A 15,393-nucleotide genomic window follows, 5' to 3' on the forward strand; every position below is an offset into this window, starting at 1 on the left:
GTGCTCTCAGTTTGCTCATTCATAAAACATATAGACATTATAAAATAATGAACACTTTATAATGTGAAAATGAAACAAATTTAATACATGTAGAGTGTTTAGAACAGAAGACTATCACATATTAAATGTCATATAATTAATATAACGTTTTGCAGATAGTTCACTCAAATTATAGAAAACAATAGAGAAAGGCCAAGAATGGTGGCTTACGCCTGTAATCCCAGCACTTTGGAAGGCCAAGGCAGGTGGATCACTTGAGGACAGGAGTTTGAGACCAGCCTGGCCTCAGAATTTCATAATGAAACCCCATCTCTAATAAAAATTAAAATTAAAAAAAAATTAGATCGGCATGGGGGTTCATGCCTGTAGTCCCAGCTATTCAGGAAGCTGAGACAGGAGAATCACTTGAACCTGGGAGACAGAGGTTGCAGTGAGCCAAGATCACACCACTGCACTCCAGCCTGGGTGACAGAGTGAGATTCTGTCTCAAAAAAAAAAAAAAAAAAAAAAATATATATATATATAGACACACACACACACAGACACACACACACACACACACACACACACACACACACATACACAGACACACCATAATAACTTTTTAAAATATGTGAAGGGGTTTTGTTTCAAAGAAGCATAGAACATATTCTTGGGAACTCTGTGAATGATGAATGAAGTTACAGCAGACAGGCATTGTCCCAGTGGTGCTTGTGGAAGAAAGAAGGTCTCTTTGGAAGTAATATTTTATCATTTGATGGCATTTGTCTTAGTTCATTTTTTGTTGCCTATAACAGGCTGCCTAAAACTGGGTAATTTATAAGAAATGAAAGGTATTTCTTATGGTTCTGGAGGCTGAGAAGTCCAAGGTTGAGGGGTGACATCTTGTGAGTACCTTCTTGCTGAGGGGACTCTCTGCACAGTCCCAAGGTGGCACAGCACATCTCATGATGAGGGGCTGAGAGTGCTAGCTCAGGTCTCTCTTCCTCTTCTTATAAAGCCATCAGTCCCACTCTCATGATAAACCATTAATCCATTAACCCAATAATCTATTAATCCATGAATCGATTAACTTATTCATGGGGACAGAGGCCTCATTACCTAATCACCTCCTAAAGGTTTCACCTCTCAATACTGCCTCACTGGCGACAAATATTCAAATCACAGCAGTATCAAGCAGATCTGGCTATGAAATTTTTATAAGCATTATAAGCCTTTTCTTTTCATAGTAAATTTTTTCCAATTAATAACTATACTATTGAGAAGAACCGTCTACCTTGATCCATGAGCATCCTTCGCATTTTTGCTCAGTTTGTCAGACTGCAAGGCGTATGTAGATAGCTACATAGGCAACTGAGTAAATTTAAAGAATCATATTCACTCCCAAAAGAAGGGACTGACTTATTTGCTCCTTGATGCAATGTTTGTTGCTTGCTCAAAAGATACTTGATATATACCTGGCTTTCTCTCCTGTAACAGCACTTTCTCTAGTGTTGGCATCCATTAAGATCCAACTGTATTGTTTTCTTCCTACTTCCCCCTCCTCACTACATGGAACAGAAGACAAATATAACCATAAGAAGACAAATATAAACAGAAGAACTCATATAAACATAAAGCTCTGTGTCTGCCTTGAGTAATAAAGTCTTTTATCTCTTGTCCAGGGAACTCTTGTCTTCTGCAACTAATCATAGAATAGTAACAAACTAACTTATTAGATTGTAAGTAGGGTGAAATCTCAGAAGCTTGACAGTTCTAGACACATACAAACAACAGCTGGATTTACTGCCTGCTATGGCCATAGTCATGGTGCTACTCCCTTTTTGTGCATTATGTTATTAGTCCTTCACTATAGTCCATTTGCAGTTTGATTTTACAGAATGGCTACATAACTCACCCAAAGTGGTATAACCAGATATCAAACATGGTAGTTTTACTGACTTGAAAATGTATGCACATACATCTGTACTATGCCATGCTATTTCATATTAATATATGATCCTCTGTCCCCTCACATATGTGCAAGTATTTTCATTGGCTCAAACACTATAAAACATCATCCAGAGTTCAAAATAAGGAAGACTGACCTTGCATTTCTGTAAACGTATTTCTTAATATTCCTGCCTTTCCATCAGGCCTGGCCTATTTGCTAGTCTCTTTTTTTATTCATGCTTTCCTAGGTTCTATGGTTCAGTTGCAAGGCAGGGCATAGAGATGGGCTGCAAAGTGATGAGACTGTGGTGGTTACTGAAAGCAACCCTTCAGCTTATTCTCTTCTTGCTATGTGAAGGTTAATATACAAAATCATTTGTGTATTTATATACTAAAATTCAATAAATGGAAATTGGAATTTTATTTTTATTTACTCATTTGTTTCATTATTTTTTGAGACCAGGTATCACTCTGTCACTCAGGCTGGAGTGTACCTATGCAATCACAGTTCACTGCAGCCTCGACCTCATGGACCCAAGAGATCCTCCCACCTCAGCCTCCTGAGTAGCTGGGACTACAGGCACGCACCACCACAGCTGGCTAACTTTTTACTTTTTGTAGAGAAGGGGCTCACTGTGTTGCCCAGGCTGGTCTCAATCTCCTGTGTTGCCCAGGCTGGTCTCAATCTCCTGAGTGTAGAAGCAATCCTTCTACACTCAGCCTTGGAATTTTAAAATACATTCATAAAACCATAAAAAAGAATAAATCTAAAAATTATTTGGAAGATTTTCATTCTGAAAGCTAAAACATATTGGTGAGGGAAATTGACAAAGATCAAAATAAAGGTACTTGTTTTCATGCATGACACAAGTTGACATTGTCAGTATTTCAATTCTCACCAAACTGATTTATCAATTGAATGCAATGCTAATCAAAATCACAACAGGTATTTTTGTAAAAATTCACAAACAGATTCAAAATGTATATGAAAATGCTAAAGACTGCCAGATAATTTTCAAAGTGAAAATAAAGTTGGATAACTCACATGACTGGTTTCAAGTCTAAATGAGAAGATATTTGAATCAAGACAGTGTAGTATTGATTTAATAATGAATGATTATATCAATGAATGATAATGAATGATTATATCAATGAAACATTCTGAAGAGTCCCAAAATAAACTCACACAGATATGATCAATTTATTTTTTAAAAATGTGTCCCACTAAATGGAAGTGAAAGTCATTTTTTAAAAAACAATGCTGAAACATTTCGACATCCATATCAGAAAATAATGTACTTCAACTCATATGTAGCACTGTATACAAAAAGCAACTCACAATGGATCGTAGATCAAAGTGTAAAGCTTAAAATTGTACAGATCCTAGAGTAAAACCCAGGAGAAATTTTTGGTGACATTGGGTTAGGAAAGGAACTTAGATAAGTCACAGAAACACAAACTGTAAGAGAATTTTTTTCTTTGAAACACAATTATGCAAATAAAAGTACAAAGATGCTGAGTGGGAGAGAATATTTGCCAAGAGCTTATCTGATAAATGAGTTGGATACAGAATATATAAAGTCAATAATCTGAAAAAAAAGAAACCAATATAAATAGTCAAAAGATTTGAGCCCACATTTTACCAAAGAAGAGAAACGTTTTATGGAAATACAAAAACTCTAAATAGCAAAAGCTATTTATTTCAGAAGGAGCAAAGTTGAAAGCATCACATCCCCTGATTTCAAACTATATTACAAAGCTATAGTAATCAAAATAGTATGATACTGGCAATAAAACAGACACATAGACCAATGGAACAGAATGGAAAGTGCAGAAATAAACCTAAGCATATATTGTCAACTGATCTTTGACAGGAGTGCCAAGATGCAATGGGGAAAAGAAAGTTAATAGTTGGTACTAGGAAAACTGGATATTCACATACAAAAGAATGAAATTGGACACTTGTCTTACACCATGTAGAAAATTAAGTCAAAATGGATGAAAGAATTAAATATAAAATTTAAAACCATAAACCTCAAAAAAAAAAAAAGAAGCTCCTCAACAAATTTTGTGGCAATGAGTTTTATGGATATGACACCAGAAGAAAAAGCACAGATAACAAAAGAAAAAATAAGTCAGTTACATCAGACTAAAAGGCTTCTGCACAGCAAAGAAAACAATAAAATCAACAAAATGAAGAGTAGCATGTTTAATGGGAGAAAATAATTGCAAACTGTATACTTAGGTATATACGTGTATGTGCATATGTATGTGCAAATATATATGATTAAGGGATAAATAACTAAAGTACATAATGAACTCACAAAGCTCACTGTAAAAACAACTCTTAAGTTTTTAAAATGAGCAAAGAACCTGAATAGACATTTTTCCAAAGAAGTTATACAATTTTGTCCAACAGGTATATGAAAAGATACTCACCATCACTAGTCATCACAGAAATTTAAATTCAAAGCACAACAAGATACCACCTCAAATCTATAAGGATGAAAATTATCCAAAAGACAAGAGGTAACCAGTGTTGATGAGGGTATAGAGAAAAGGGGCCCCTTGAACACTGTTTGTGGGGATGCAAAGTGGTATAGTCACTATGGAAACAAGTATGGAGTCTCCTCAAAAAATTAAAAAATAGAACTAATACATGATCCAGTATTGTAATTCTGGATATTTTATTCAAAAGAAATGAAATCAAGATCTCAAAGAGGTATGTACCGTCTCATGTTCATTTCAGCATTGTTCACGGTAATGATAATATGGAAACAATCTAAGGCCCATGAACAGATGAAAGGATAAAGAAATTGTGGTATGTATCTACGGAATATTATTCAGCTACAAAAAAAAAAAAAAAAGAAATTCTATCATTTGCAGTGGATCAGCGTGGAAGACATTAGGCCAAGTGAAGTAAGCCAGACACAGACAGATAAATATTGCATCATCTTACTTATGTGTGGACTCTTAAAAACCTGAAAATCACAGAAGCAGAGAGTAGAACGGTGGCTGCCAGGTATTGGAGAGTCGGAGCAAGGGAAGGTGTCAGTCATAGAGCACACACTTTAAATCATAAGATGAGCAAATTTTGGAGATCTAATGTGATATGTTAATTAATAGAATTGTAGTTTCCTTTACAAAATGTATATCAAATCACCACATTATACACCTGAAATATATTCCATTTTTATTTAATAAGTATTTTAAAATAAGAAAATGAAATTCAAATAAAAATCACAGTGTGAGAAGCCACTAACTCACCTAATAATAATTGACTCCAAGGGACAAAAAGGGTCTCTTGGAGGTGATAAAGTATTCTATACATTGCTGGTTATTTTGCTTATGCAACTGTGTATATCTGTCGAATCTCATTGAGCTAAGCAACAAAGGGTGAATTTTACTGTATGTAAACTAAACCTCAATAAATAGAAGTTGAAAAGAGGCAAAAAAATTGCACTTAGCTCTAGTTAGACTATGTAGTCCAGTGACTATGGTAGACGACATGAAATAATTATGTTTACGTAGATTGCACTTGATTAAATACACATGCATTTCTGCTTATATGGTAACAATTCAGGAGGCACATTTTAAATCTTAGTGATACGATGCAACATTTATCAATTTATTTTCTATTTATTTTTAATGAACATTATAAAATAATGACTGTATTTTGGCAATAAAGTAAATAGAAGAATAAAAAGTTAAGTATCTTTTATTTTTTGGCTTTGTTTGAGCTGTATAGAATTAACAAAAGTTACTCTGCTTGTAATGTTGCAGTACTTAAAGATATTATTGTTTTTAATTCTCATGTTATTATTCCATTACAAACTTGAAATTTTGTCCACGATTTTGTATTTTAAATCCTAAATGAGTAATTTTTAAACTAATTATACAATTACGCCTTTATTCAGTTGTTTGCAATCCATTTTTGAGTTTAAATGTTAAATCTTGTCTAGTTCAGCCATGCATTTCAATCTCAGCACTTAAATTGTTTATTGATTCATCTATTATCGTCAGATATACATTTGTAAACATTTTCTTCTGGAGTTCAAATAAGTATATATTTTTTCTTTTAAAGTTAAAATTGAAGTTTGGAATTATTTTTTTTAAAGTTTACAGATTTCTTATTAATTTTTTTCCTGCAGTTTATAAGAAGTATTTCTTATCTGAATAAAATCACCATCTATAGTCCAACTCTCCTGTATTGGTAATTTTCAATTGATAAAACATTAGAAAGAGACTAATTGTAATACTGACTTTTTTTCCTCTAGCAGTCCCCTGGTGTTACCAATTGCCAAGCAAGACAGTTTGTTGGAAAAAGACATTATGTTCAAAGATGCAACGAAAGGTTTGTGTATGCAGCAGTCTCAGGACAGCACCCCTGAAAACCCCACTATGGGCAGTTCCACCAAACCCGAGCAGGTAATCACTCCCTTACTGCATGTCTACTAGTACTTTTTCATATCAAGTAATGTATTAAAATCCAACATATTTCAAAAACAAGTGTGCACTAATTTATATTCAAAGACAAATTCATGCCTAGATTAATATTTTGCTTGCAGTTTTCATAAACAATTAGTGCATTCTGCTGATCAACACGCATAATTGCTATTGTGCTTTACAATTTGAATTTTGGTGTTGACTTATATACCAGGAATGTAAACTCAGCCAGCTCATTACTTCTTGAATATTTCCAATTGAGTCATTTGTCATTATTTTGATTTTTACGTATTCTGTGTTTTTTGGTTTATTTCAATGATCCAAATATTTTACGAACAAGAAGGGCAAACCAGTCACTGAATCATTTATTCTTAAAAGTAACTGTGGTCATGTATTGCATGTGTATTTGTGTGTGTCTGTGTGTTTACGTTGCATGTGTGTGTGTTTGCGTGTGCATACATATGTGTCCTTGTCTGGTGCCCAAGTTATGGGAGGTAATTTTGGATTCGAAGTGGGAGAGGGGAATGAGCTTGGAGTTATGGAAATTAATGTTTTTATTATGGCCACAGAAATAAATGATTTTTGTATATTTCTGTTTTATAAGTGGCAGAATAACTTGCATCCTTGAAAATAGCTTTCTTCAGTGTATCTATTTTTTAATATCTTATAGATATTTTAGCCAGGTTTCCTAAAGATCTTCTTAAAATTTAATTTTAATTTTAGTAATTTTTGTTATTTCAAGTAACTAAAGCAGATAAGCAAAACATTTGAAACACTTTTAAATTTTAGCAGGTGTATTCATCGGCTCAAGCTGCCATGACAAAACACCGCAGTCTGGGTGGCTTCGACAGCAGAAATGCATTTCTCACAGTTGTGGAGGCATCTGGATTCTGAGGGTCCAAGGTCAAGGTGCAGGTTGACTAAAGGTGCAGGGCGCCTTCCCACTGCTGTGTCCTTGCAGGGTGGACAGAAGGACGCAGGGAGAATGGGAAGGAGGGAGAGGCAGGGAGGAGCAGGGAGAGGACACTCTCTGGAGTAATCTTGTGGGATCAGGATCCCACCCTTATGATTTCATTTAACCTAAATCACTTCCTTATAGGCTCTATCTCCAGATACAGTTGCATTAGGGATGGGGGCTTCCACATATGAATTTGGAGAAATACAGTGAGTCCACAGTACTAGACAAATCAAGGTTAGGTAAAATTTAAGAGAAAATACGTATATATTTTTTGAGACAGAACATTGCTGTGTCACTCAGGCTGGAGTGCAGTGTCACAGTCATGGCTCATTGCAGCCTCAGCCTCACAGGCTCTAGTGATCCTTCTGCCTCCGCTTCCAGATAGCTAGGACTAGGGTGTGTGCCACCATGCTCGGACATTTTTTTTCTGTGTGTGTTTTTTTCTTTTTTTAAGAGGTAGGGTCTCACTGTGTTGCCCAGGTTGATCTTGATTTCCTGGGCTCAGGTGATGCTCCCACCTCAGCCTCCCAAAGTGCTTGGATTATAGGTGTGAACCACCGCACCTGGCAAAATATTCTTAACTTTCTTAAGGATCCTATTAACTTCTTTTGACATTCCACGTGTTTCTGAGTCATATAATTTGTGTACTTTAATGTCTGACATAACTTTCCATTTCCAGTTATGATTTAATACTGTCCTGTAATTAGTATCCTGTATAGAGGAAAAATAACTATTAATTAACTAGTGTCTAACACCCTTTTACCCCTCATACATTTTAACACTTACGCCCGTAAATTTAGTAATCTAAAAGCTTGCTTTTGTTTTCGTTACAGATATTTAAGACTCAAATTAGTTTGCAGTGAGTGTTGAGGAAACAAATTTCTGAGTTATTTTACAACAGTTGAAACTCAAGAATGAGTTCTGTTTCCTGTTTCTTTTCACGGGCAGCCACTTTGAGTAAAGTCTTATGGGCTGCTTTCTCGTGTTATATATAAAACCATTACTGCTCACCTTTAGATTTAACAAAATTTGTATATATATATATGTGTGTGTGTGTGTATATATATTCATGTATTTCCTTTTGGGAGGGGAAATATTTCATTTTTTCAATAGCTTCTTTATTGATTAAAATATTACATCATAGGATTCTAGTAGAATAGGTATGTGAGCAAAAAATTGAGTATGACCAACAATTGAATATTATTTTTAAACTTACGGAGTTATTTTCCTCATACCTTAATTTGTTACTAAGAATGGGAAAATTAATGTTATTCATTATATGACCTAGAGAAATTAAAGATTACTTTGGAATGTAGTTTTGTTTTTACGGGCATTGTTTTGAAGTATTTTTTCTTAATTCATTTATAGAAATGTATGGAAAATCTCAGGCGAATTGATTTCCTACTGTTCAAATTAACTAACATTCAAAAACTTTTGAATGCAATTAGTGATATGGCATGACTTTTAGTCAATGTGTATATGTGAAATTATTGTACATTTCTATTAATTTGCTTTCAAGCTGTGTTAATTAGGTGTTTGAGTTTAGCAGTAGTAAGTACAATGATACTTATTTATTTAAAGAAGAGCAAACTAGGTCAACCGTTTCATCAGAGTACTGAGATTTCTCCCTCTGTGAAGTTAAAACAATTTATGATTAGCAGATTGATTGCTTTTTAAGTGGTAATTTAATAAGATGTTTCTAAAAGACATAAAATATTCTTCAAATATAAGACATTCAGGACATAAGAATATTAAGTGTAATCTTCATAGGCTAACTTTTCTGTTTTAATGTAGACTTTTTATAATTGTATCCTAGACATAAAAAGTAATTGTAACCATGTTCTATTTATGGGTTAATAGAGAGGGAACGGTGGCTACCCAGCTTTATGCTCCTGTGTGATCTAATATTCACCCGGTAATATGCTACACTGTATCCATCATATTCTCCTATGTTCTTGCCCACAAGGTGCTAGCTGGACGGTTCTCTCCAGGGAAGAGCAGCGTGATAAACTGAATGGATTATATATTCACATTTCATAGGAAAGCTTTCCAAAACACTTTTCAAAGCCATAAAGCTCTGATTAACATTTTAGAGATAAATACATCATGTGGAAAAATTTTAAAAACTTAAAATAAAAACTACTTTGCATCTGTCTTTCCAGATTTTTACAAAGTGTAGGTCTTATCAAATGGTAACTATGTAAATGAATATTAAAGACATGATTTGACATTTTATTTTTTTAAATTTCCGAGAATCACTAAAATTAACATTTGTTTTTATATTATCTCTGAGAACTCAGAATGTTTCTTAAGTGGCGTATAATGTGCAAGACTTCCTTCTCTTCCCTTTCCCTCTTGGTTTCCTTTCCCATCCTATCCCTCCCTGACCTGCTGGGGTTTTACATTCTTTTCTTGGTTCCCTAATTTCTTATTTTCCATCTTTCCTCCCTCTCTTCTTTCAGACATTTTTACTTAAATTAGGTTTAAGGTTGAAATTGAAGTCAAGTGATTATTCCGTTCAGTGAAGCCGTGATAGCCTGGGGTAGAGAGAAGCGGGAAAGAAGCACAGAGCTTTGCTGTGGTTCAGGTCTGCAGCTCGGGAACTCTATGGAAGTCCCATAGCCTTACTGAGCCTCAAGTGTAAAATGGGTACATAGGACAAGCCTTGTATGGTTGTTATGACGATGACAGTAGATAGGTGTATTATTCGTATTGTTATTATTGTATAGACTGGCTGTATGTGACTGACTGGAATTACATATTCTGGTTTTGCCAGAGCGGTAATGTCTTCTACTCCCTGCACGGATCTGGTCTAAATTCATGTAGTTCCAGTCAACATATCCACAGGACTTTATACTTTTCAATGTAAAGATAGATGATTTTAGAAAATAATAATGCGAAATTGTGTGTTATGTTGGTTAACATTTCAAAGCTTAGAAATGCTTTCAGCTGCATTATCTTAATCCTCAGAACGTCACTGTGAGCAGGTTATTAACTGCTTTCACTACGTAACTTAAACTCAAGCTTCAAACTGAGTTTCAAGCTGACCAAACTTAAACTCAAGAAAGTTGAGCAGGCTGGGAGCGGTGGCTTACTCCAGTGATCCCAGCACTTTTAGAGGCCAAGGTGGGAGGATTGCTTGAGGCCAGCAGTTCAAGACCAGCCTGGGCAACATGGAAAAACCCCATCTCTACAAAATATTTAAAACTTAGCAGGGCATGGTGGCGCACACCTGTGGTCACACCCACTCAGCAGGCTGAGGTGGGAGGATTGCTTGAGGTCGGCAGTTCAAGACCAGCCTGGGCAACATAGCAAAACCCCATCTCTACAAAATATTTAAAACTTAGCAGGGCATGATGGCGCAGGGCATGGTGGCCCACACCTGTGGTCCCACCAACTCAGGAGGCTGAGGTGGGAGGATTGCTTGAGCTCAAAAGTTGGAGGCTGTAGTGAGCTAGGATGTCATCACTGCACTCCAGCATGGGCTACAGAGTGTGACCCTTTTCTTGACCAAAAAGTTAAACAAGTTGTCTAGAATCACAAATGTTTCTTTTATTTTGTATCCAGTGCTCTTCTAGTGGCACCACAGCAGGCTTCTAAGATTCGCTAAAACTTTCTTCCTGTAGTCCACAGAGACGCAAGCACGTAGATCTGCACCCAGGGAAAGGGAAGGGAAAGGACCTGGTAGACTTCACTGTTTAAGAAACCTTGGCAGAATAACAAAAGGAGGGCAAAACTACACAGGACTGTCCAGGCATGGCACAGGTGGAAGCCTTGGGAAGCGAAGTAAAGTATGTGTCATGTGATCACCCTTTCTTAATCTGGTCATTCCGGTCCACACAGCTTCTTTTTTTTTTTTCTTTTTTCTTTTCTCTTTCTGAGATGGCGTCTCACTCTGTCGCCCAGGCTGGAGTACAATGGCGCCATCTCAGCTCACTGCAACCTCCGCCTCCTGGGTTCAAGCGATTCTCCTGCCTGAGCCTTCCAAGTAGCTGGGATTACAGGTGCCTGCCACCACACACAGCTAATTTGTGTATTTTTAGCAGAGATGGGGCTTCACCATGTTAATCAGGCTGGTCTCAAACTCCCTGACCTCAGGTGATCTGCCTGCCTCAGCCTCCCAAAGTGCTGGGATTACAGGCGTGAGCCACTGTACCCGTCCAACAACACATAGTCTTTTTTTTTTTTTTTTTTTTTTTTTTAATTTTCTCCTTTTTTTTTTTTTTACTTATCCATACTGGGTTGTTTGCCCCTAGACTGCCTTCCTCCAAATCCTGTGACCCTGATCCCACAAGTCAGATTATTTCTGTTGCCCCTTGGGCTTCTACTCCCTGGACATGTATTACCAGCCTCCCAGAGAGAAATCACAAACAAGCAAACACAAGACATGGTAAAGCCCACAGTTCTCAAAACAGCGTCCACACAATGGAGACGAGGGATCAGCAAATTCAGAATACTTTCAAAACTTAAATTAGCTTTGGATCGCAAAACATTTCTCAAAGTGTTTCCCCTGAATTCTTCCTTGATTTCTAAAGTATGTCTGTCTTGCGTTTTAGATCTCTCCTTTTGGAAATATATATAATAAAAACCATAGTGGTCAATTTTGGAGAGGATAGGCAATAGTTTGTACTTATCTGGTGATTATTATTATAATTATTTGGCAGACATTGGTAGTGCCTACTTTTCAGCCTATAAATGCAACATAAAAACATTCACAGACATACTTTTTATTTTTCTTTCTACTTATCAGCTGTTAACAATGCTTTTGAAATCTATAAAGAATGTGCTCCTTTGATAGCCTTGGTTAAGATTATCAAAGCTTCCTTTCGGGTCATTTTGGAATCTTGATGTGAGAAATGCAAGGAACTCTTTCCTTGATCTACTGTCACACTGGATCTGCCCCTCTGTGTAACTATAAACAGGCTAGGGAGTAGTCACATTTTTACTGTCAGCCTAGTACACTTTCTGACCCATGTAACAGCTGTGCCACTGAAGACGAGAATCCACAGGAATACCAATGAGATGTCTGTGATAGCTGTTCCAGGCTTGCTGGAACAAATGCAGAACTTCTGTTAGTACTATTCATGTTTTTGCTAAATGTGCACACAGAAATTTGCATTGAAATTGTTAGCATCGTGACTGTAAGAGGGATCTTATTATCTTAGCATAAATCATTACTCCTGAAGAAAATACAAATCTTGCTCTTGATTTTCTTCCTTTTTATGATTTCTCTGGGAGTTGAAGATGTATGCTAACTTGCTGCAGAGTTTTGCCTTCTTTTTGCATTACTCAAAGTTATTGCAATCATTTACTGATTTACATCAAATTAGGTACATGTATGAATATGTATATGGATTAATTTTCGTACATGCATTCATGCATGCCTACATCACTTTTGGGGTTGTCTATATGTGTGCGTAAGTTTATGTACTTTGGAGAAACATTGCAAAGATATTTAAAAGAAAATATATCTACATCCATCCCTAAATTGATGGTCAAACTTCCCTTTCATGTGTCTGTCTACATAAGGACTTTTGCCACAAGTTATTTCATCTCTAGAAAATACATTCTTACCTAATTGCACATGTTTTCTAGATTCCTTTTATATCCAAGGGCAACCATTCCAGTCTGTGATCCTGGAATGCAGTAAAATTATCCATCTTTATAAGAAAATCTTCAGTCTTGTCTAATTTAATTCTAGTTAGGAAATCAAGTGCAACTTAGTTGCATACAGTTGCATATGGCAGCTCCTCTTTTTCTTAAATTAATCGAAGTCCAATCCATTCCTCTGTGGCCTCTTCCTTGGGCCCCCTTTTTCTAGAGCTTGCTGGCTGGTCTCATCACTCCACCTTTTCTCTGCTGCAGCTGCCAGTGTGTCATCTTAGCACTGTGAAACTGGTCTTGCGGTCCCCATGCTCAGTCCCCTCCATGACTTTCACTAATTCCTGGAATGAAGCAGCTCTTCCTCATGGCCCAGGAAGCTTTTCCAGCTCCTTCAATATCCCCTGCTGCTGCCTTCTCCCACCTCCTCCACACCAGGGCAGATTCTAGGGTCTCCCACACACCCATCTCCTCCCGACCTTACAGCCCTCACCATGTCCTTCCCTCTCCCTGAGACATCTCTCCCCACATCCCACAGGACTGTCTTTTAAAAGGATGTCCAATTTCAACATCAATGTGACCTCTTCAAAAAGGACTTCTCAGATCATCTAAAGTAAAATTTTTCTCTTTTCAAAGCATCCTGTTTTTCTTCTCACATACATTTTGTACTTGTAATTTCTTATTTTTGTCCTAACTTCTCCCCCGCATATGGGAGGTCACAAACATCGTTCCTTTTTTCCTCTTTGTGCTAAACCTCTAGCACAATGGCCGACAAAGAAGGTGAGCAAGGGAAATTTGGCCCATTATTGAATAGATGTCATCAGATGTTTCCATTATCCACTGGAATTTCTCCTGTTCCCCAGTGGTTATCATGCCAGCTTTTGCTTCTGACTTATCAGCTGTGTGACCCTAGAAAAAGTCCATGTCCTCTCTGGGCCTCAAGTTTTTCATCCATTAAATAATGATGTTATAATAATGAATGCCAAAATGTTTTAAAATGTTATTCAGCAGAAGAACCTTCCTCAGAAAGAAATATGTGAACGAGAACTCTGATTCCTAAAGCAAAGGAAAGCTGAGCATCTTTGCTGAGAACAGCGCGGACAGCCCCAGGGCCCTCCACACTCACCTGCATCCCTCCCTCCCCCAGCCCCAAGGGAAGCTGGTAGGAAGTTACATGGTCTCCGTGGCCCCTAGATGTGTTACTAAGGGCACTAATGAGGCACACTTAGCTGCAGAGGAGGCACCGGGCCAAATTCCCCTCATTTTTTTAATTCCCTCAGCCACTCTATGAAGTATATACTATCTTTCATCACATAGAGAATGAAAAGCAACTTCATGATGTTAAGATAGAAAACTATTCAAGAACTCACAGATTGGAAGATGTACAACTGGGGTTTAAACACTGTTGTTCAACCCGCTGAATACAAATAATTGATGTTTCAGAGGTAGATGAGTTCGCATTTTCTAACATTCGAAGTAGGGAAGCTCAAATTAATGTCTGAGATATTTACTTGAATTTGCATGACCGATGAAAGCAGAATTAAAAACTGCCTGGATCAAGACCACCAGTTCCTTCATCTAAGGGCTATGCCGAAGGCAGCGTGGCTTCTTCTATCGTCACGCCTCTTTCTGAGACCTGTCAGTCTAGGTAGCGCTTGGTGCCTATGAGACTCCGCAAAGTGGAACTCAGTGTATAATGTTAAAAAGTTGATATCAAACAATTTCAAAATTGTTTTGACAACCCAGGAAACACCGGCATAGCTGGAACATTATGACTTCTATTTTTATCAATAAAAAGTACCAGTGTTTGGATGCAACTCTTGAAAGATTCAAGTAGATAATTCTGACACATCAAAGCCTTAAAGCTATGCCTCTAACCCAACATTAAATAACTAATTTTAGTAAAACTGTATTATATGCTTTGTGTAGGTTAATGCTGAAAGATATTTGGAAATATGTTTCCTTTAAAAGTTGCAAAGTAGTTAAAACAATGAACTTAGGGTGTTTGAGTTTGTGCATCTTGGTGGGGAGGGATACAAGCTTGTTGTTGATATTTCTGAAATCTAGATTTTTTTTTTTTTTTCGAGACAGGGCCTAGCCCTGTCACCCAGGTTGGCATGTAGTGGCACTATCATGGCTCACTGCAACCTCAAACCCAAACCCCTAGGTTTAAATAATCCTCTCCCCTCAACCTCCCAAGTGACTGGGACTACAGGGCACATCACCATGCCCAGCTAATGGAATATTTTACAAATTAGTTTTTAATAAACATGCATCTATTTGAATATTGTTTCCTGCTTATAGAAATGGTTTGAACTCCAGTGCCACAAAGCTTGCTGCCATGCACCAGTCTAACTAGAGTTCATAAAAAAAAATACTCTGACCTTTCAACATGCCCACTACTCAATTTCTGTTTCTATTATTTTGTGTGTGTGTGTGTGTGTGTGTGTGTATGT

General features: G+C 36.9%; 1 protein-coding gene across 2 annotated transcripts in view; it reads left to right on the forward strand.

Annotated features, from left to right (window-relative positions):
• Positions 1-15,393, forward strand: part of MYO16 (myosin XVI) — a 615,551-nt gene that overhangs the window by 238,589 nt on the left and 361,569 nt on the right. For both annotated transcript variants that reach the window (XM_050766698.1, XM_050766697.1), the window contains one exon: positions 6,210-6,360. In XM_050766698.1, the coding sequence (XP_050622655.1) occupies positions 6,210-6,360 (151 nt within the window). The remainder of the gene's footprint in view (positions 1-6,209; positions 6,361-15,393) is intronic.

Source organism: Macaca thibetana, chromosome 17 (assembly GCF_024542745.1).
Source record: "Macaca thibetana thibetana isolate TM-01 chromosome 17, ASM2454274v1, whole genome shotgun sequence".
NCBI classification, from domain to species: Eukaryota; Metazoa; Chordata; class Mammalia; order Primates; family Cercopithecidae; genus Macaca; species Macaca thibetana.